Source organism: Strigops habroptila, chromosome 6, assembly GCF_004027225.2.
Source record: "Strigops habroptila isolate Jane chromosome 6, bStrHab1.2.pri, whole genome shotgun sequence".
NCBI lineage: Eukaryota > Metazoa > Chordata > Aves > Psittaciformes > Psittacidae > Strigops > Strigops habroptila.
In genome coordinates, this window is record NC_044282.2 from 17,245,294 (window position 1) to 17,268,751 (window position 23,458).

The 23,458-nt window shown below is 39.9% G+C and overlaps 1 protein-coding gene across 2 annotated transcripts in view; it reads left to right on the forward strand.

Annotated features, from left to right (window-relative positions):
* The first annotated feature begins 525 nt into the window (after positions 1–525).
* Positions 526–23,458, forward strand: part of BVES (blood vessel epicardial substance) — a 31,564-nt gene continuing 8,631 nt past the window's right edge. The window contains exons 1-6 of one of the 2 annotated variants that reach the window (XM_030490835.1): positions 526–708; positions 6,219–6,452; positions 8,667–8,791; positions 18,495–18,682; positions 19,640–19,748; positions 21,693–21,860. In XM_030490835.1, the coding sequence (XP_030346695.1) occupies positions 6,230–6,452; positions 8,667–8,791; positions 18,495–18,682; positions 19,640–19,748; positions 21,693–21,860 (813 nt within the window). In that variant the 5' untranslated portion in view covers positions 526–708; positions 6,219–6,229. The remainder of the gene's footprint in view (positions 709–6,218; positions 6,453–8,666; positions 8,792–18,494; positions 18,683–19,639; positions 19,749–21,692; positions 21,861–23,458) is intronic. The other variant, XM_030490836.1, reaches the window with a different exon arrangement.

Sequence of the window (23,458 nt, forward strand, 5' to 3'; positions counted from 1 at the left end):
GCAGCGTGCCAGCATGCGGGGACACAAACGGCCTGCTTTGGAAGCATATCATTTCTGGGACCTGTCAAACTGCCACACGAACAAACTTGGTGACATTTCTTAAACATCATGCTCGTGACAAAGCAACCACAGCAGGTGCCAAGTTGAGAAGAGCAGTTTTCTAAAGGCTATTGTTGCTCCTTGACTCACCATATAGGGGAAATACTGCTGGCTGCTCGTGTAGGGGAGAATTCAGCCCTTCTAATTTTAACCCCCCAAAGGCAGGCTGCCAGAGCTCTGGGTTCACTCTGCGGTGACTGGCGGCACCTCCGGGGGGTGATTCACCCCACGGGGTTTAGATGCCCGCGCTGGGCACTGCTCGGCACCCACACGCTTCCAACTGGGAGGCACCATTCGCAGGCGATGCTCCCAGGCCAACCGGGCCGCCTCCCGAACCCCCGGCACCGTGCGCTCCCTGGCGGCCGCCCCGCGGCCCTGCGCTCGCAGCCCCCCGGGGCCGGCGGGAGGCGCCTGCGCACTGCGGCCGCTCGGTGCCAGCTCCGGAGCTGGCGCCGCCCGCAGCCTCCCGCCGGCTTCTGCCTATTTTAGTCACAGCGGCGGGTCGGTGGCCGCGGCGGGACGCGGTGCTAGGAGCCGTGGGGAGAGGAGCGGCGGCCCGAGCCCGTCCCGTCCGGGCGGCCGCGAAACTTTTCCGAGGGCGCGGGGCAGGTAAGGGGCGCTCCTGCCGGCGGCACCGGTGGGGGACCGGGCTGGAGAGCGGCTTATCTGGGGGGTGAGTGGCTGCGCTGTCGGGTCCGGTCTTCTCCGACGGCGGCCGTGGAGAGCGCGCCCCTGCCCGGGTTTCTGCGTTCTGCTTTCCGGGGCTCGCAAGGTCTCGCTGCCGGGGGGGTTCGTTCCCGCCCGTTCCCTGTTATAGCCTCGACGGGCGGCCCGGGAACGGGATCTGCGCTGGTGCCCTTCTTGCGGGAAGGTGGCCCTTTGCGGGGGAAAGGGAAGGCTCGCTTGATAATAACAATAGCAATATTTCTTAATTATTATAATATTCTAAGAAGATAATTATTAATTATAATAGTAATATTATTATATAAACGGTAAGTTTGGTGTTTGCACGCTGTGGGCTAAACTGAAGCCTCGGAGGCGTGGAAAGTGCGGCTGGGGGTGCCAGCCGTGGCTGCGCCCCTTCCAGAACATCCATGAACCCTGTAATCAAACGGGAGCGTGAACTGAAGTGTGGGGAACAAACTTTCATTGCCATAGCGTGGCTGCGCAGCTGCTGTGGGGAGTGTACATAAGAGCGTTTCTCATGGTATGGGTGTTTCTGTTGGCTGTGCATAATGAAAATGTTGTTAAATTTTCTCTAGAATAAAGTAGAAACAGACTAACAAATTTCTGTAGAGCGTGACTCATTTAATAGAAATTATTTTGCCCCAAAGAGCGTATTGAAACACATTTTTTCCTATACCACTTTCCCATTCACTCCTACTTCATTGTAGAAAGGAAATTGGTAACTTAAACTGTAATTAACTTTATTATGCTGGCAGTAATAGTTTGTCTTCAGCTCACAAAAGCAAAGAAATTATTGATTGTCCAAATTCTCTATGCAGCTTTTGTGCTACAAGACCATAGTAAAATAGTTCAAGCTCTGCAGGTACGATCTAAAAAAAGCAATTGTTGAGCCTGATTTTTTTTTTTCTCTTTAGACTCACAGAATCCATCTACATAAATGATGGACTGTAGAGTTGCAAGGACTGTAAGGATATACAAACATTCTCAAGCAAAGCTTTAAGAAGTTCACTTGAATAATGTTGAACAGTAAAGCTACTTTACCGCTGGGATACAAATAATCTCAGTAAAGTGGATAGCGACATAAGCAGGGCTGCCCTGTCCCATGTTGGCTTGGTTGACCTGTTCTCTTGCTTAGAACCAACTGCTCTAAACTTCTCTGCAATGTCTGTCTTCTGTGAATGTCATGTGGGTATCCATGAACCCCCATTCATTTTAAAGGTGTCTTCGTGTCTGAAGATTTAGGGACTATATCTTTTGGTAATGGCTTTCAGAAGTTTGGCCTCTTGTATAAAGATGTCATAGAATCATAGAACCATAGAATAGTTAGGGTTGGAAAGGACCTTAAGAGCATCTAGTTCCAACCCCCCTGCCATGGGCAGGGACACCTCACACTAAACCATGTCGCCCAAGGCTCAGTCCAACCTGGCCTTGAACACCGCCAGGGATGGAGCATTCACAACTTCCATGGGCATATTAAAAATCTTAGAATAAGTGCGCTATCTACATTCCAAGAAATTGTATTTTCAGACCTAAACCCACAGTGTATTACCTTAACTCTCTACCAGGTTCATCAGCTGATTGGTTCATCAGCACCAAAAAAAAAAAAGGAAATTAATAGGCTTTGTTCTTAACTATTTCTCAGAAATTTAGTATTAAAGTAGCAGTGAGTGGGGTGTTTGTTGGTTGTTGGTTTTTTGTTTGTTTGTTTTTGTTTTGTTTTCCTGTTTGACCAACAAATTGGCCTGATTTTTCAATCAGCTGAGTTTGGTAAATCTAAATCCATATGACAGAAAAAAGTTTGGATATTAAAATATATATTTTGTAATTGTCTTATGCTTCACAAAACTTTCATTTCAGTTGACACTATTTCCCCAATTTTTCCAAAATTATTTGACTGTTGGATGTACTTTTAACTCCTGATATTAATACATGTCTTAATGTATTGAAGACTTAAGCATAAGGCCACAAAGTCTTGTGCTATATTATTCCTTAGTAGATATGACCCTAAATTAAAGTTTTAAAGGTCTGTACTTACAAAATTAGGTTTTGGCTCTGTGAGGTTGCAGAGGGTCAGAAATAACAATTGCTTTTTCATTTGTTGAACAGCAGATTTTTTTTCTAATTCTTCAATATTATTTGACAACGGTAGATGTTGGGAGTAAAGAATTGATGTAAAAATTACAAAGCTGTTATTTTGAATATTTGTCTTCCTGGTGTTACCTGTGGACAAACATTTTAGATGACAGCTTGTAACTCTGCATGCCTGCCTTTTTTGTTGATTCTCAAGCAGGCTCCCTAGTTGAAATTCAGAGCCAGGGTCACAGCTGTCCTTGTGTCATTTTGCAGATAACATCAACTTGTTTCTGCCAGCTTTAAAATACCATCATGACAGAGAAGTTCTGCAGCTTTCTGCTGTTTTCCAGTACATTAGTGCCTCTGCAATGTTTATTTGTGAGTAGTAAGCTAAGCTCAAATGTATTTATAAAAGGACTTCAAGGTATTAAAGACGAAGTTTGTAAAAATGGAGGTGGGTAGATTTAGGTTCTTGGGTTCTAATTTAGGCAACCCAGTAGGTGGTCCAGACTTTCAAAAGCATTGAACATCCTGTTGGTACAACTATGGAAGCTTTATAGCTTTAAATGACTTGGTCAGCAGTTGTTGGAGAAGCATCTTCCCATTATGCCGGTTTATGGTTGGTGGTTCGTGGCATCCTTATCTGTGGCTAATGAGGGGAGTGGTGTTTTGGTGGACTGTGAGGAGAATGTGACTGTCATGTGCTGTGTCATTAATTTGGCTTGGGTTCCAGTCTTCAAACGTGTGATGCTTTACAAGTCGTAAAGCATAAGGTAGCCTCTAACCTCCCAGCAATGCAGTGCAAAAATTTGTTGTTAAAAAATCGAGCATCTGAAAGCTTTGCTGATTTGTAGTCAGATGCAGCTGAATTTACTTCTTGCAGCCCATCTTGATCTCAAGATGAACTGATGGACTTAAGGATGGTTCTGTAGCTGTATGTGAGTTTGACTGTCTTTACTCATTCTGTTGACAAGTTAAGTGGTGCTTTTATTGGCAGTGGAAGTCTGAATTTAGGTAGAAACTCTGCAGATAACTTTTTGCAAAAGATCTAGAGATCCTGCTGGTCCAGAGTAGGGAGTACGTATCGTTTGAAAACCACAGGAGCACAGTGGTGAGATGCGTGTAAGGTGAGCGCAAACACAGTTCCCCAGTTACCAATTACCTTCTGTTTATGAGCACATTAAAATGCCAGTCCTGCAGCCTCGTACAAGCTCCTGCTTTGGCTTTGTGGGCAAGCAGCTTTGTCAGGTCAGTGAAACTGCTCTCGTGCCTCGACCGCTAAATTCAAGCCAAAGAGCTGAAAGAAAATAGGAACATGTTTGGATGGTGCCTGTATGATACCTGGACTGTGAATTTGTTTGGTCACCATCATTATTGGTAACAATTTCACGTATAATTTGCTTATGCCAAAACCCCCACATTTCAATTAACCTTCGTGAATAACTAATGTAGGAATGAAAAGAGGAAAGCAAGCTTTTAAAAAATAAGTGATTTATGTATTTTGGTAAGAATTAGGAGTTGGGGTTTTTTTTTTTCTTTGAAAATAATTTCTATCCGGATATGGATAGCACTATTTCCATGTTGGTGTTTGATCCTGCAAGATGCCTCTACATGTTGTGTAAAGGCTGTGATAGGTTCTGGGCATCGAAGAGGAACTATTAGAAGGCTGAGGTTTTCTTTCTGATTTCTGTCTTCTCACTACTTTAAACAGGGGTTTAAAAGACTGATTAATTTTAGAATTTCAGTCCAGCTTACTTATGTCTTGCACACAAATTAATTGGGGGGAGAGGGGAAGTGGTAAAAAGAATGGATGAAGCAAATAAAAATTACTCCACAGCCCAAGAAGCACTCCAGTCTGCAGAAGATACTGAGTGTATTAAGCATGACTCAAAACTGTCTGCTGAGCAGATGAATTACATGACAGTTAGCAAGCACGCACAGCAGGGACATGCACTATCTCTACTGAATTTACTTGAATGCAAATCCCACCATATTGCATGTTGTGGAGCCTGTTTGGTCAGTGATACGTGCATGTATTTAATTAATGAGACTCAAGCCAAACTCCATGTAATTTCTGCTGCTGTGGCAATGGGAGACCATACATGCCTTGCCGGAAGTGGGCTTCTTCTCTGTGACAGTGTAGGAACATTTGTGTTCCTCTGGCTGGGAACTGCTCTGGGTTGAGAACACCTTCTGGAGTGCTTGTAGCACTGGCTGCAGTTCCCTAGACAGACCAGCTCTTAAAATTTGAAAGTTAGTGCCTTGAAATCTTCCAGTTTCTCTTTGTAGTGTCTTTTTAATAGGATTTTTGTACTTTGTATTGCGAAAATATTTGTCCACAGATACTTTTTTCCTTTTAATTGGTGTGAAAGGAAAATATGCTGCTTTCATTATTACAACAATAAAAAAAACCTTGTGTGTTTTTCGGATTAGAAATCAGCTTTTTTAACTGTCTCATTTTCTCCAGGAGTTCTACAGATAACGGAAGGTCTTACAAGCTCACTCATACTAGGTAGACCAAGTGATTTCCCTGAAAGAGTAGCAACCTTGTCATAACTTAGCATCCTGGGCATCTCCCTTTCTGATTTAGTAGCATCTGATCAACTAGTAGGAGAAATGGCAGTTTTTATTTACTGTTCTTAGAAGTGGCTTGGGAATTTTTTTTATTTTTTTTTTTTTGCCTACTCTGGTTAATGTGTGCAAGATGATATGTGGCTTAGGAGACCTCCAAATGATCCTGCAAGAAAGCCAAAAGTTGAGACTTTGGTTTTGATTTCTGTATGGTTTTTTGCCTTTTTTAAATCAACCCAACAGCACGTGTTTCTCTAAGACCTTCCATTCCTTATTTAGAAGAACAACTTTGTATGCCATAAAGGAGACTTATACTGTATAAACTTTTTCTTTTTTTTTTTTTTTTTTTTTTTAATTTGAATTTTCATCTAGACTATTAAGTTCTCTTAAACATTTACTTTGCCTGGGATCGTGAACCTTTTCAGAAAATAGTAGACCAGAATGTGATTTTTGTTTGTGTAGGTCTAGGAAGAATACATAGGATGTTTCACTGAGCAATGACAGTCATAGGAGATAGTGTTCAGACAGCATTGTTTATGTGCATACTGTCCAAATTTTGAAGTGTACCATTCTTCAAGCCCAGCACTTAAGTGAAAGAGATAGTAAAGCATTACTGAACTATGGATCTAGCTTACCCTTTTAAAGTACTTGTAGATTTCTTCCATGAATGATAATGGAAAATAAATATATCCTGGGATGAGAGAAAATAGCCCTAAAATCCATGTGTATGTCTGGTATATTTCAGTTTAGTGGACAGTGATTTTATTTTTTGTTTTGTCTTATTGCAGGAGTCTCAAAGATGAATACTACAGTAATGAGCCCACTCACTGTTACTCCACTAGGCTTTATTCCAGACTTAAAAAATGCCACCCTTGTGCCTTTCAATGAGACTGCATGTGAAAATTGGAAAGAGATTCATCATCTTGTTTTCCACGTGGCAAATATTTGCTTTGCAGTTGGACTGGTTATTCCAACTACTCTGAATTTTCATATGATTTTTCTGCGAGGCCTGCTCACCATAGGTAAGAGAATTATTCTGCAGAGATTTGTGACCTTTCTGTGACAGAAAGAGCAATTCATGACCATTACAGAGCTGGTGCCTTCAGCTTAAGGTGAAACTACAGCTCGTACTCATGTTCATTGTACTCTGCTGAAGGTGTTTTTGGTGTAAGTGGGGGCCCGTTCTGACCCTGACATATCTTTTCTAGAAGGGCTATATGTGCCCAGGTTCTTAAGATTTCCCAGAAATGTAACTTACAGTTTCAAACCTATGAAGATGTCAACTTGAAACAAGTGGGCCCTGTTTACTGCAGAGGTGACTGGCTGCTTAAAATTCATTAAATTCCAAATGTTAGTTGAGTCTATGGATCCTTAAGACCTGAATTTTAGGTTTCAAGTAAGTACGGGGAGTGTGTATTCACTGGTACACTGGCTTACTATGACTGCAGTAGGCGAGGTTTTCCTTGGAAAGCTTGATGGCAGCCCATGTGTTCTTTGAATGTGGGTTCAAACATGTGGCCCTTGTGGGTCACTAGGGTTATTTTCATTGCCAATTTAGAAGTGCAGATATTTAATATGGAATGCAGTCTGTGTTACCCTGAAGTCAGTCATATTTATGCCACCACTGTAGGCATCTTGTGACACCAAAATTTTACTTCAGAAGAAGATCTAAGTTTGGCATGCTTGGGACTGAGCAAATGTGGTTTCATTTGTAACACTCTTGCAGTCCCACAGCTATTTCAAAGCTCCTGTACTTTGGGACAAGGCCTTTGTGATCAAAGGAAGAGTAGTAAATCAGTACAGTGTTAAGAAAGATAAACCCCAGTGTATCACAACACAGGGCATGCTTAAGTATTTTTAAGTGAGAATGCTTATTCATGTAGTAGGCTGCACTGATGACCAAAGGTCTGAGCGTTCCAAGACCATCTATCTTTGTAGCTCTTGTTTTAAAAACAAAAGGAGCTGTGCACTCGCTGGCCTGCCACTTTGATCTGTGGGTCTTTTATTTTGAGCAGATACAGAGTCAGAGTTTTGCAAGCCGAGGTGGCAGCTAGAAGCAAATTTACTCTGGGCAGCATAAGTAATGAAGCCTGGTTGCTAGCAATCTGTTCCCTTTGCTTTGGCCCTGCCCCACCTCTGTGCTGCTCTACAATATTGCTCCTCTTCAATACTTCCAGACCTCATATCCTCCCATCCCTTGTAGTCTAATAAACCAGCTGATCAAGAGTCACCATATTTTGATTTTTCTGATCCATATGTAAGTGGTGCCTGGCCAGTTAACAACTGAGACACAATAGGTAATAGTGAGTTCATGAATTCAATGTCATCTTCAGGGAGAAAGGGGGAAGGGACACTAATTTGGCAACTTCTCCTTATTGTCTTTGCATGAAACTTAAGGGAAAATATATGTGTAACCTCTACAGCCATCTCTATTGGGTGGTAGGCTCACATTTATCTGGGAGAGACTCAGTGATGCATAATCTATCATTTGATAAGTATTATCTTTGTAGGCTAAAAATAGAATCCCTAATCATACAGCATGGCTTATCTTCTAAAGCAATTGTCATTGTTCAAAGTAAAGCAACTAAAAAAAAGTAGACGTTTGAAATTTTCTCTTTGATGTCTTACAAGAGAATTCAGGTTCCTGCTGTGACCTTGTCAAAATGCAGCAATGATATATCCTTTAAATCTTCAAAAATATCTGTGAATGACTTTAAGAGATTTTTGTGCAACTGCTGCTCAATAGTTCGATATGAATGTTGCTGATGGGAGCAGCAAGCATTCATTTCTAGGCTCTTGTTTGTCTAATTAATGCAATACTAGTAATGAAGTTTTATGATCTGCTTAATTATTATATTTTGTACTTAAGATACAATTTTCTGCATCCCATTTCTGCTTCATTTTAGTAACAGACCACTGTGGACTGTGTCTTTATGCTTTCCCCAGTCATGATCTGAATTAATGTTGCTCCAGTATTGCAGTCTGGTGCAATAGGACTGCAGTCTGCTGTCAACCTGCTCTCGGTGCCTCTTTGTACCATTGCAGTGATTAGCTCTGCTACCGTTGCACGCATTGATCCACAAATCCTAGCTGTGGTAAAGTTTGTAGAATATATTGCTTTTCAGTGTAATTACACCCAGTGGACACATTCTTGATGACTTTGTACAGATGTATTTATTGTTCAGTGAAATTTGACTCTTTTTTTTTTTTTTTTTTTTTTTATTTCATTTTTACAGGATGTGCATTGTTCATCATTTGGGCTACACTCTATCGTTGTGCCTTGGACATAATGATCTGGAATTCTGTGTTTTTGGTTGTCAACCTTTTACATTTCATATATCTAGTGTATAAAAGAAGACCGGTATGTATAACAGCTAAATTGCACAAGCAGTCTAGTAAGATGCAAGGAAAAGGAAGTTTTGCCCATGTTTGCTGTGCAAACCAATGAACTACACAGCAGTTCTTGAATTAGACAGGCATTCTTTTGGACAAAGTTAGCTACTTCAGAAAGGATCCAGACCGTGAGTGTGATCTGATGCAGTTCATCATTATTTCCCTGAAATCCATATTGTTGAAAAATGATTTGACTTTAGAAGTTACTGTTGGCTGGTTTTGGCTGTTGTGTTTGGTTTTGGTGGTAAGGAAGGTGTTACACTCTTCCTTTGCAGAAAGACCAGACATAGTAGTTTGGGGTTGGTATGTGGGGGTTTTTGTCATTTTCCCCACCCTCCCACCCACAAGAGTACCTGCATACAGGTCTGCAGACATAAAATCCTACTAAGATACTTAAAATTGAGCATTCCAGGACAGTAGGTTTTTTTAAATCAGGAGTTTGGGATGGATCAAATTTTCCTACCTCACTTTTTAAGTCTTGGAAATCCTTTGTGGTGGGAAGGCAGACCGATAAATTATAAGTGTCCTAATAGGCAGTTATTTCAACAGAGAAACAAATGCTGATGTCCATTTATCAATGACCTTCACACTCTTTGCTTTGCTTTGACAAGTGGTTTAGCCCATATATTCTGTACTGCCACATTCCTTTTAAATGCAAATGAAAGGTAAGTAATATAGAACTACCCTTTTTGAACATCTGCAGACTCAGAAATCAGCAACAAAACTGAGTAAGTTGTAGGAAGAGCAGTATTAACTAAGATGATACTTCTTTTTATTCCATTTAGTGCATCTATTGGGTTTTGAGGGTCAGAGGGTCACGTCTGAGAATTTTGCAACTTCTTTTGTTGCTTTCAGAAGGATGCATTGGCATAACTTTTGTCAAATGCACTGTAAGAATGTATTTGAAATGTATACCGAAACCACAGGATTCTTTGCCGTGTCTTCAACTAAATGTATATCCAATAGAAAATAAATTTATTTTGTTAATTTTATTCAACCAGAAGTATATTCTGATTCTGCAGAATGGTTAGCAGCCCAGCCTTCTGTTGGTATATGCACATAAGAATTAGATAATCTTTAATGTAGTAGTTGCTATTATGTGCCAATCAAATATTAATGAAATGCTAAGTGTTCGAAAGGTTAATACTACATTTTATAGCTTCCAAAATCTAAGGCAGATGGATTTATAATGTGAAGATTACAGGAATATATATGGGGTTACATTATCAGCAGAATATCTCTGCCTTTGCCCAAAATCAAACACTTTCTGTGAGTGTGTAACAGCTGGTACAAAAAATTCCTCCTAAACGTAGCTGTAAATAAGCTCTTCACCAAGATAACACAGCCTGTGTAAGAGGACAGCTAGGCAATTAGCAACCATATAATTTCCTGGCAAGGCAGCATAAAGCTTGACTTCTGTCTTGCCTAGGAAATGGCTTAAAACTAGCTAGACTGATCTACTACTACACATTTATAGATGTGTAGTAAATATTTCTAGTAATTTAAATTGCTCTCAGAGGGTAATCTTCCCAGTTACAGGGTACTTTCGTCTTCAGTTTGTATTGCAAATGCTCTTATTAAAGCTTATTCAATCTATTCATGTCATCATGAAGACATAGCAGCATGGTGAAACTGTGCTGTATTTCTACTAGTTAGCAGTGGCCACGCTGTCCAGTGCACCACACAAAATAACAATCATGATAATGTAGAGCCAGTGAAGCCAGACACTCTGGTGTTTAATATGGGATGAGCTCATGTTGCGTTCTTTTCCCTCAGTGAAGCCTCCAAGTTAGCATGTTCTGTTTTCCCTCAACCTGCCTACCAGTTTAGCTTTTTAATATCATCTTGAGGCTTTGTCACATGGGACAGGAACTGGCTAACAAAGTAAAAACTTATTGCAGAAGGCAAGAGCGACAGCTGATGTAAACTCATTTTCCTAGAAAACCAAGCCTTAACAATACTCTTAAAAATGAGTTGTGGCATGTGTCCTTAGAACATGGGTAATGGTCCTTGGGTTCATACCCACCCAACTTTTTCCAAAAATCTAAATAAAAGGTTATTGGAGAATGAAGGAATATCTTGGGAAGAGGACACAATATTTAGTTGTATATTAAAAACTATGTTAGTGTTATGATATAGACTTTATTCTGTTAAAGTGCCAGCTATTTTCACTAAATCCTCTAGTAAATTTGTTAGCAGAATTATTTATAGGAGTTACGATAAGCAGTAGAAGTGGATGAAGTACTCTGTAGGTGGGGGGTTAAAAAGAAGGAATTATGTAAGGTTATGAAACTTCACTGGCAAATTGTCAGTTGCCAAAGTTGGTAGAAAATTGCCTGTAGAGAGGGAGGACAGGAGGATCTGCCTTTAACTTTGCTCTCCATTTCTGTAGCCCTTCCCTGCTGACTATGTAACCATAGCAGAATCATGGTGCGCAACACTGTGGTGTGAAGCAACAGATATAATACAGAATAAACTAGTATTATAGGCAGAGAATGGTAGAGGAAGCGTAGGGAAATAGGCATTGGTGGACATAGAATCATAGAATTGGTTTGGGTTGGAAGGGACTGTAAAGATCATCTGGTTCCAACCCCCCTGCCATGGGCAGGGATATCTTCCACTAGACCAGGTTGCTCAAAGCCCCATCCAGCCTGGCCTTGAGCGCTTCCAGGGATGGGGCAGGCACAGCTTCTCTGAGCAACCTGTTCCAGTGTCTCACCACCCTCACAGTGAAGAATTTTTTCCTAATATCTAACCTGCCTAAAATCTGCCCTCTTTTTAAAAACGGAGGTTATATTGCCCCTTTTCCAGTCAGTGGGAACTTCACTGGACTGCCACAACTTCTCAAATATGATGACTTGGCAACTTCATCCACATCATCTTTTCAAATGCTGTGTAAGTTAAGATTTCAATTTAAGCAGAACCAGAGAAAGCTGTCGAAGAAGAATGTAAAGGAAATGAAAAGAAGATGGTAGAAAGGCTGAAATACCAGTATGGCTAAAAACAACTGCAGAACAAACTCCAGTAGGCAACAACAGCATATAAAAAGAGGCTAAAGGTTAAATTGCATCTGTCTGCAACGAGTTGATAAATTGAGTACGCCTACTTGAGTACGTGTGTTAACAAAGGAAGGCTTCTACCTACAGTGGTGTTCCTCCAGTATGGAGCACAGATTCACTCAAAGGTCACCATCTGCAGGGCTACGTGACCTTTAAAACTTAAAGCTTAGCCAAGAATTAGTTCTGATAGACTAGCCACCTAGTGGTGTTTCTTTGTATATTAAGACCTACAATAATTTCAGTAACTTTATTTCCATTAAGTTTAAGAAATTACAGTATTTACAAATATTACATGAAAAACACTATCCTATTTTAATTGGTGTAGTATGTGATAGTTAATGCAATTATTATTAAATCAGGTTAATTTTTAAATACCCCCCATGCCAACCTTAAAACTAGTTCCTTTTCAGGTTTAGTTCTCAGCTCACTGTCCAACAATAAGATGATACAGAAAGAGCTGGAAAGAAACATAGTGCGTGATGGTTTTTTTTTTTTTGGTTTTTTTTTTCCTTTAGGACTTCTATTCAAGGCACCTAATTTGGGCAGAACTGTATTTAAAATAGTTTCCTGTATGTATATGTTGACTCTGCACATCCCATTATGATCAAAATATGGTATTCCACCAATTTCATGAACAACAAAAGTGGTATAGTTGAATTTTAATTTTCCTCTTTCCTGTTTGGCCGGGTAAAACCTCTCTGGCATGTGGATCATAGATAGCCTGCTATAGATAGATTTAAACCTGACCTTTGTAGATGTGCACACTCCTCTTACAAAGTACCTTTCTGTATTCAAAAGTAAAGCTTGCAGCATCTGCATAGTGCATATCAATGACCCCAGCTTCATGCTCCAGTTCTTGAATGGATTGAGGGAGTTTACAGGAACAGTCTTCCATGTGAAAACTTCCTAGACGCTCCTTCTGGTGAGACTGGAGTTTCTACTAGAAGGAACCAGCCTTAAACCAAATGTCACTTCTGTTGACTCTAAAAATGAATGACTAAACCTTGACAATATCAATAATTTTGGATAGAGAACAAAGTAAAATCATGAAACCACCACCACAGGTGCCTTTACTGAATCTCTCTTTTTCTTCATCTTCTGCAATATTGAGCTGCTTTCTAAAGACAGAAATGTGCAGGAAATAGAAACAGTAAAGTGTAGGAGGAATATCAAATAGTTTCAACTGGGAAGTTCTCTACATAGGCATTGGCTATTTTCTGAGGTAGTCTCAGTCATATTCTGGTACTTGTCCTGAAACACTACGTTGTTAAGGACAAGGGTGATCCCAGAAATGAAAGGCCTCCAAGAGGAAGCACATAATACTCACGTATAACAATTAAGAGTACTTTCAAAGAGTACAAATAACTATTTGTGGTCTCTGCTTCTGTGACAGTAGCTTTACGTCCTGAAGTAGGAATTGGAATCATCTTGTCTCACTTCATCCATCTCCATCCAGAGTGATTCAGCCCACCCACTCAATATCTGTTTAAGATGTGACAGTGCCATCCTTCTCCACTGGCTAGAAAACAAGCCTACACAAACATTGTAAATTATTAGCCTAGTGTTACAGTCGTAGGTGAGATGCACTTCATTGCTGCTTTCTAGCAGTAAGGGGGAAAAAAATATCAAACTGGTTCATACTAATCTAAACTGGAATACAATGGAGAACTAGAGTCTGGCTATCAAAAGGTTTGTACTCCTACCATTGCAGGTGTGGTCTGGGAACTGTGGGTACTCAGCTCCTCTGAAAACTGGGTTCTATATACCTAGTAAATTATATGGACTTAAATAATAGCTGAAATTATATGGAAACAAGATAATATCCAAAACAACATATGAATTTGTTTCAGACTGTGATCAGCAAGCTTACTTCAAGTGATGCCTGGTAGTCATGCATTTTAGCTGCCTTACACATTCTTTATTATGTGTTTATTATGAACCTGAAGGCTGTTTTTAAGTGCTTTCCCTATAAAAAGCTAGAGAAATGAGGGGGGAGGGGAGATCTCAGGAACTCATTTTGAATGAGATTTTTTGTCTGCAATTATTGTATTGCCTATCTCAAAATCGGCTTTATTTAGACATCCTCACAAATTATGTTTTTAAGGAAAGGACTGAAGAATAATCACAAGTTAGTCATATTACAAAATGAATATTTGATATGTTCATGTTTTAAATATTTATTTTATTAAATGGAGCATGCAGAATAGCAGTGAGTTTCTTTCCTGGCCAGAGGATTATTTCTGTGGTCTTGACTCCTTAGAGCTTCACAGATTTGGCTTTTTTAGTTTGAGTGGAAGCTGCAAGAGCCTAATCAGTGTCTCTACAGAGCTCTGACTTGAAGCTCTGGCAGCATCCCAGAATATTTCAGCCACTGATGAACAAAACATTACACCTACCCATATGGCTCATTTGGAATATGACCCACAGGCATGACTGGAGGAGCAGTCAGCTGCGCTTGTGAGGGGTGAATAGCTTGTTACGAGGGAGACCAACTAAAGTGTATCTGTCTGTGGTGTCCAACCTGATCATACTTTATGAAAGTGGTTATGCCTGCTTTCTCTCTTAAGTATAACACATTAGAGGAAGATCCTGAAACCTGAATTACGTGCTAGTAAAGGGATTGCATTAACGCTCCAGGCCAAATCCAGCCCTCATGCCTGTGTGCATTGTTTTGGATTCAGGAGTCTTGGGAACTATTTAAATATTCATCTGAGATGGGAATTTATCTTCCTTTGAATAACAGTGGTCATATATAGAAAGAGGTGCAAATTAAACTGGTATGGCTGTGAAAAATGAGGGGGAAGAACCTGTTGGCAAAAGGTTAGATGATTTTATCTAATTTCACAGATATATAAAATGTATTTTGAAATCAAGCACTTCAGGGCAATCCCCAACACAATACAATTTCTCTCATTAGTTTAAATTTAATCCTTGTTTTGTCCATGTAGATGTCCTCTGAGGTGTTAAAGAATGTGGCATAAGGAACATACAGGAAATTAAAAATCTGGGTTTCATATAAATGTATTCACTAGTGTAAGATTAAATTAGTAATTGATTCAGTGGGAAACCAGTGTAACTTCAGGTCAGGTGACATACTAGGCGTATGCAAGTCCGTGAGCCCTGAATGCAGGTACCTGCAAGTCCTGATGTCACTGTGAGGCCATTCCTGATAATCTTTGAACAATGGTGGTGACCAGGAGTGGAGGAAAGCCAATGCCACTACCTCCTTAAAAGAGGGCAAGAAGGAGGACCCAGGTGCCCACCCACCTCAATCGCTGAGAAGGTGATGAAATCACTAATCCTGGAAACCATTTCATTGCACGTGAAGGACAAGAAGGTGATCAGGAGCCATCAGCATGGATTCACCAATGAAAAGTCATGTTTAACCAACCTGATGACATTTGCAATTAAACGACTTTCAGGACAGAGGGGAGTGGTGAATATTGCCTACCTGAATTTCAGTAAGGCTTTCAACATGATCTTCCATAAAGTCCTCTCAGAGAAGCTGTTGAAGTATGTGCTGGATGTGGACACAGATGTATTGAAAAGTGGTTGAATGGCTGGGCTGAGCATGATAGTAAGTGGTATGAAGTCTAGTTGTAGGTGCGTACTGTGTATCGTAGTATGTGGTGCGTACACTAGCGGTGTAGCCTAGGAATCAAGGCCAGGTCTGGTCCTGTTTGACATCTTCATTAATGATCTGACAGATGTGTACCCTAATGACACAAAACTGGGAGGAGTGGCTGATAGGCCAGAAGTTTGGGAAGCCATCCAGAGGGACCTCAGCAGGCCGGAGAAATAGTCCAACAGGAATTTCATGAAGTTCAACAAGAAGTGCACAATCCTGCACTAGTGGAGGAATAACCCCATGTACCAGCACATGCCAGGGACTGACCAGCTGGAAAGTAGCTTTGCAGAAAAGGACCTGCAGGTCCTGATGGGCAAGTTGAACCTGGGCCAGCACTGTGTCCTTGCAACAAAAAGAGGCAATAGTATCCAGGGCTGCATTAGGAAAAGCATTGCCAGCAAGTCAAGGGAGGTGATCCTTCCCCTCTGCTTAGTACTGATGAGGTATATCTGGAGTGCTAAGTCCAGGTCTGGGTTTTTCCAGTAGAAGAGAGACCTGGACTTAACTAGAGACAGTCCAGCAAAGGGCCGTGAAGATAATCAAGGGGCTGAAGCATCTCTCCTGTGAGGAGAGCAGGACTGTTTAGCCTGGAGAAGAGAAGGCTCAGGGGATCTTATAAATGTGTATAAATACCTGAAGGGAAGGTGTAAAGCGGACAGAGACAGGCTCTTGTCAATGGTGCCCAGTGACAGGACCAGGGGCAATGGGCACAAACTGAGGCACAGGAGGCTCTGAACATCAGGAAACACTTTTTTTGGGGGGGTTTTTTTTTTTTTTTGCTGTGAGGGTGACTAAGCACTGGCACAGGTTGCCCAGAGGTGTTATGGAGTCTCCATCCTTGAGAATATTCAGAAGCCGTCTGAACATGGTACCTGGGCAACGTTGCTCTAGGTGACCCTGCCTGAGGATGGGGTTGGATAAGTTACCTCCAGAGGTCCTTCCAACCTCAATCATGCTGGGATTTTGTAGCTTTATTGTTAATCTTGTCTGAATGTTTATATTCTAGCCTTCCTCTTCTCGGTCCTGATACCGTTTCTGGGGCAGAGGTGAATTTATAGGAGTATGGAGACATGTTACAAAATTATGATAAAGTAGTTAAATAGAGTCATTTAAATGATTTGAGGAAGCAGCAATTCACGTTTTATTGATGCTTGTTGAAGCAGATAAAAAATCAACGCTTTAATACGATTGTGGGCGGTAAAGTAACACAGATACTGTACACAAAGTTAACAGTAAGTTTGAATATGTGTGTGGAAAAGAAAGTTTTGAGGAGCTCTCTCACAAGAATTTTACATGTTAAGCCCTTGAAAACAGGTATTGGTGTGTGTTCCACATGGGGGCTGCATCAAAATCACAGTGGATCATAAGCTTGCTTTCAGCTTTCATCATTTGAGGCTGTCTGGGTAAAAAGTGATGTCTGCAAGTTTGGGATATCCTTTTGTTCAGCTTTTGTGGAAATCTAAAGGCTGAGAAGTCACAAAATAACAGCAAGGTCACAAAAGCAGCCGCCTCTCTCCTGTTTAGAAATCTAATAATGAACTATATACCATTTCTGTGGGATTAACCCACCGTCTCTGCCCACAGGATTGTCACTTCCAGAGCGATTCTCATGGCATTCAGTGGCCCATATATGGGATGGACCACATCCAATGATTGAGGCTGTCTATGAAATACTCTAGATGTGATTCCACACATCTATAAAGTTTCTGCCTCAGCTCAGTTTGTTCTATATCTAAATAAACTCGAAATGTAACAAGGAGACCTCAGTATTCAAAGAACTTTTCACTATGCTTGTTGTACTATTTCACACACACATATAATTCTACTGAGAAGAGCTCAGGGAGGATTTTTGATGTGGAATACATGTATCTCTTAGGGGTGAAAGACAAGTATTTTCACCCTAAAACGTTCTCCTGGGGAAGGAATAGTGGGTACCTGATAGTTTGAAGCTTACATGGGCCTCAGACAGCCTAGGGCCTCCCATGGTCATTCAAGATTTGCCACCTCCTCAAGCCACAAGGTAACCAGAAGTTTTTCAGTTTCCAGTGTTGGCTACTGTCAGCTGCAAAGTGACCCCCGGATTCCTGTGCTGCCTCCTTCTCTCCTCCCCTGTTTTTAATATTAAAACACAAAAAAATCTAGGAAATGGTATAAATTTGGAATATTCTCATTTGTTGAAGTGGTGACTCTTTTTCTTCTTTCCTGCCTTTTTTCTTGGTTGCTTTTCCTTATTGTCTGTTCTGTGTATATTCTATCTTTTCATTATCTGATGCTTATTGTTCTCATTCGTTTTCCTCCCAGCAAATATGCATACTTTGTTCAGGCTGCCTTTGCTTTCAGGGAGGCTAGGACGCTGTCTCATTCCCTGCTGCTTTCATCCAGGAAAGACTTCCAGGCTTGGGATTTCAGCCAACATCCTTTCCCTCATTGCCTCTGCCTGAGTTTGGGTGGGCTCCTAGATGTGGGATGTTCAGCTGGCAATGTTTTTTTGTCTCACTCATCACGTGTGGTTTCACTATGATGGGTTTGGTTTTTAGGACTTGCTTTTCTACTGCAAGTAAGCCAAGAAGCTCAGGGTTGAAAGGGGCTCCAGGACAGCTTGAGATAGCCAAAATGAGGTGTGCATGTGGTATGAAAAATGCAGGCAACCTGTTTTTTTTTGTTGTGTAATTCTGGGCCAAGTCCTGCTCACCGTTACATCAACAGAAGTCTCAGAAGACTCCTTGTGTCTGACTTAATGTGCCACTTGGATGGTACAGCATTTTGCAGCACCAGTGTGCCAGCCTGGCTAATTTTAGATAAGGTTTTGGTCACACTGTCATAGGCAGTGTTTGTGGATAGATGTCACACATTTACCACTTCTTCCCTTGTCTAAACATAACAAAGACAAAGATGTTCCTCAAACATAGCAACTAAAGCATGCATGCAGTCTTACCCTTTTTAACTAATGCATCTGCGTTTATTGTTGTCTTTTTGCATTCTAGATCAAGATAGAGAAGGAGCTTAGCAGCCTCTACAAGAGAATGTTTGAACCTCTCCATGTGCCTCCAGAGCTCTTCCAAAGACTAACTGGACAATTCTGCAACATTCAGACCTTAAAGACAGGTCAAGCCTATGCTGCAGAAGATAAAACATCAGTTGATGATAGGCTAAGCATCCTGCTGAAGGGGAAGTAGGTTCTAAAAAGCTTGGGGACAGTCTTATGCTTTGTGTTGAATAGATTAGAAAGTTATTGGGGGTTTTGTTAGCTTTTTAAGTGTTATTGGTTTTAGTGCATGATGGTCTATAGCCAATTAGTCTGTAGGTATAGACTATTTTGTGACACTGTTTTCAAATGGCAGTGATGTCTCTTACTGGCAGGATATTATGTCTCCATTTGTGTGTGCAGCTGCATGGATTTTAGTGGGAATTATATTTGTGTAATACCAAAGGCAGTGTATTCCAGAACAAGCAAGAGATTTGTGTGAGTCTTAGATATCTAATTCACCTTCTCAGTGTATTCTCAGGTTTCAAGGTTAAAAAATATTGTGCATGAGAAAAGGAAAAAATATCCTTCCAGTAGACTTAAAAACAACAGGCCTATTGGAATTGATTCATTGGACATGTACATGTAAGCAGAGAGGGGCAGGTGCACTGCCTAGAGGCTGACGGGACCCAGGTGAGAAAGGGTAAAATAAATGCCTGTGGCTAGGCAGTAATTTTGAAGCTCTTGCTAAGTTCTGGCCAATATTTTAACCAATTTCTGTTGATAGCAGCAGTGATGTCAGGCTTCATAGTTTTTCTTTTGAAGTGATCAGCTGCTTGTTACTGTAAAGGTAATTATCTCAAGGAAGCCTGATTCTGGTCTGGCTTGATAGCAAAACCCTGCAGGTCTCTTTCATTTTGAATAGCGATGTTTTGAGGATACACACCATGTTGAGCAACTTGAACTGGCTGGCAGTTGGTTCCGCTTGGAATTGGTGGAGGTTTAGGCAGAAAACAGGGTAGCTCTGGGGCTGATATTCCAGAAAATGAACATATTTTTGCCTGTTACCGACTCTTACCATCATCAATAATCATATACAAATCTAAATTAAGTGAATCCATTTCCATGATTTTAAAATGTTGTTTCATACATTTTTATTTCCAGAATGAAGGTGTCTTATCGAGGGCATTTTCTGCATAATATTTACCCCTGTGCCTTTATAGATTCTCCTGAATTTCGATCAACGCAGATGAACCGGGGTGAGAAATTCCAGGTACACTTTGGTTTAAATATCATTGGTTATAAGCTGATGAAATCATTAAAAATGGAGTATAAATTTGATCAACCATTTGACTAGCATAATTTTGCTAGCTTTCTAGTACTGGTATTTTGTGATAGATAATATCAAGAATAACTTTTAGAATTAAATACTACGAAACAGTATTTTGATGGTGTTTGCTGAGCAGTTTGACTTTTGGTGTTCTGTTCTCTTTTACTCTTTCCAAGTTTATTTTGTGTTAAAAGATTATTTGGGACAAATAATATAAGAGAGAGCTTTACTGGAAAAAGAGATGATGTAAGCAGTCTCATCACTGGTTCAAAAACAGAAAAGGAAAAATAATTATTGTAATATTTGGTGTTACTAGAATGAAAGACTGAAAATTCAGGCACTAGTAGTTTGAAATTGGTATTTATCTAAACACATTAATGATTATGTCCTTTTGAAAGTTGTTAAAGCAACATAGATGAAAGTGATCACTATTTTGAATAAAAATATTCATATGGGGAACAGTAAGGGTATACATTTCTAGCAGTGTAATTAGGATATATTATACTGTAGGTCGTGGGGGAAAAAACAGTACTAAAGAAGTTTTTTTCCCATAGTACTGAAATGGCTGTTTTGCTGCCTCTTACAATTATGTTCTTGAACTGGGTATGTGTAATAATGACCAGACTATTGCTGACCGGGTAGATCCACCCTGGTACCCTGGCAGAAGGGGAGGGAGAGCAATGTAGAGTCTAAAATCAGTGATTGATGTCATATGTTCCAGTCAAATATTAGGCTTAATGCCAAGGAGGGAGAATTGTCCAGACATACTCATTTTGCAGCAGCGAGGCGTCCTCTTGGCACAGCCTGTTTCTCTTGTAAGCAACAGGATACAAATTGATCCCTGTGAAGGGAAAAGGCTCATGCCTCAGCTTTTGCCTGCCTCAGACATTATAATAATCTAGTGTGGTGTACGTCCTTCACTCTGAGTTCTGCTTGTTACTACTATATAAACACTTTCAGTGTTGCTATTGCAAGAGGACACAGATTCAATCTTAAGGACCCCATCTGCTGGTAATGCTGGCGAATTCTTCCTTAGCATGTGTGCTTATGTTACAGACCATGAAGTTAAAATCCATGGATACATTTCCCATTATTTCTTTGTCTTTATATATTTTTATTTTTTTCGGAAGTAACATTAGCTTGTCATAGCAGAGAGCGTTGGATTTATTTGTAGGTGACTGTCTTCCCGTTGCAAAACACGCTCTTGGGTATCACCAAGTGGTGCAGGTTACCATGTGCCATTGTCCTCCACCAGCACAGGGGGATGAACCTGGCAGGTCCAGCCTCCCTGCAGAGGGTGGAAGCTCCTCTGTAACTATCAGCAGCTGAATTATCAGTAACTGAGCAAACGGAGCCTTAGCTCAACTGCTAGAAGGTGGTACTGGTGGGATCAGCAGGGCTGACAATGAAGAGATAAAGATGAAAAGATGTTTTTTATATCACTAAAAACTCTCTGATGGAGACCTTTGGATTATACCGGTTACTCTTGTTTGGTGATAGCAATGTAAAATAAAATGAGACAACATACAGGCTTATTGGGATGTAAGTAGTGTCATCACTGTAGGACTGACTTTGTATGTAAATGTTCTCTAACATAAATGCTTTTACATTTATGAGAGATTTTCCCCTGTTATCACCCCCCAGGTTTTCTGAAAAACAAACTGGCCATGCTTATCACTTCAAAATATGATGGTAATAAATATCTGAGATGTTTTACATTTACAAATGTAATATCATATTCTAAGGAATACCAAAAAGCTTTATGCTTTAAGAGTTATTTTAACTGGAAGCACAAATAAAATGGTATCACTTATTTTAAAGCATGTTTAAATATGCTAATTTTAAAATATTTTTAAATGTGCTAATTCTGAGCATGTATTTTCTCAGGTCACCATTATTGCGGACGATAACTGCAAGTTCCTGTGCTGGTCCAGGGAAAGGCTGACTTATTTTCTGGAATCTGAGCCATTTCTTTATGAGATCTTTAAGTATCTTATTGGCAAAGATATTACAAATAAACTCTATTCATTGAATGACCCAACCTTAAATGACAAGGTAAGCAACTGAAGTTTTGTTTGGGAATTTTCCTCCTATACACGAATTTATTGCTACTTCAATTTTAGATCCTCCGAAAGCACCTTTTTTTAACCTGCTACCATCAGCTGCTGAATTCACACTTGTTGCCTTTTAGTGCCAAAGTATGAGTGCAACATTTCTGTCAGCAGCAATATTGGTTAAAGTTAGCACAGTAATGTGCAAGAAAGATGAATAACTGAGATTCAGAACTGATTGGCTAGTGCAAATATTTCTAGCCAACTAGGAGACATGATGGCCAGCAGCTAAAAAGGTGCTTCACCCTGGATATCCTTTCTTGTTAACAAATGGGTGCCTTTTGTAGAAAGAAGCTTCGGGGGTTTTTTCTTCAAGAATTTGCTTGCATATCAACAGTAGGTTATGATGTAGTTAGTGGAAGGAGGCATGAAATACATATATAAAAAATAGAAGTACATATAAAGACATATATAACAAATACATGTAAGGTGCTAAACAATAAGTATACTATCATAAATAATAAATATAAATACATATAATATGATACATATAAATATATACATATAAGATATAATAAGGACGTATAAAATATTCAGTGGTCTGAATACAACTCGTTCTTGTTTGCATGTAGAGGGAGCGTGGTTTAGGTGTCACAGTAAGTGGTCTGGGTATAGTCACAGATAATATCAATTATCTTGGTTTACTTTCATTTTATTTTTTTACTTAATGACATGGCTTTTCAAGATTTGAATGGTAACTCAGCTGACGGTGGTTTTGCTTGGGTTTTTTATTATTATTTATATAGTGGCTGTAGGATTCTCATATATAATTTATTTGAAAAACTTTCACTATTATTTATGAAAAGCTTTATAATTTTGTAATACAGTGTTTTCATATTCTGTATGTATTGATTTAACTCACACTAACTCAGAGCAAAAATCCATCTCATCAGACTGCCCATAATTTTTTATATATATGTTAAATAGTTATTTCTGTAAAGTTGTGAATTTACAAGTCTTTATTTTTCGTGGCAATAATCACGTGAATTTAAGATTATTGTAACTGTTTTATCACAGTAACTTTTGAAAATGAGTGTTAAAAAAATTAAGAGTGAGCATTTTGGAAATCTGTAGTACCTTTATATTCTTCCTCAAATGAAAATCCTGTTGCACAAGCCCTTCCTACATATTGCAGGACAAATTCTCCTTCATTTCCCCATTGCCAGCACTCTATGCACATATCACAGGCTTCATTGTCAATTATACATGCTACTGGTGTCTTTAATGCTTTTTAACTCCTGACATTTTTAATAGAAAATTTTGTGGTTGACTCCTGTACACAGGGGACATGCAAGAGAGCAACTAAAATTCAGTATAGATTGTTCATAATCAAGATGAGAGTAAGAAGAATATAAATTCACTGTGTTGGAAAACAGAAAAGTATCCATTTATTTGTGAGGAACCTTGTGATTTTATCCTACCTAAGGAGATTTTTCACTGCTGTTGGGAAAATAGTCATTCCTCTCCACGTGAACTAGAATGCCAATTCCTGACTTTTAAAATTCAGTAAAGTGGAGTTATCCATTATGCTCTTGTCATTCA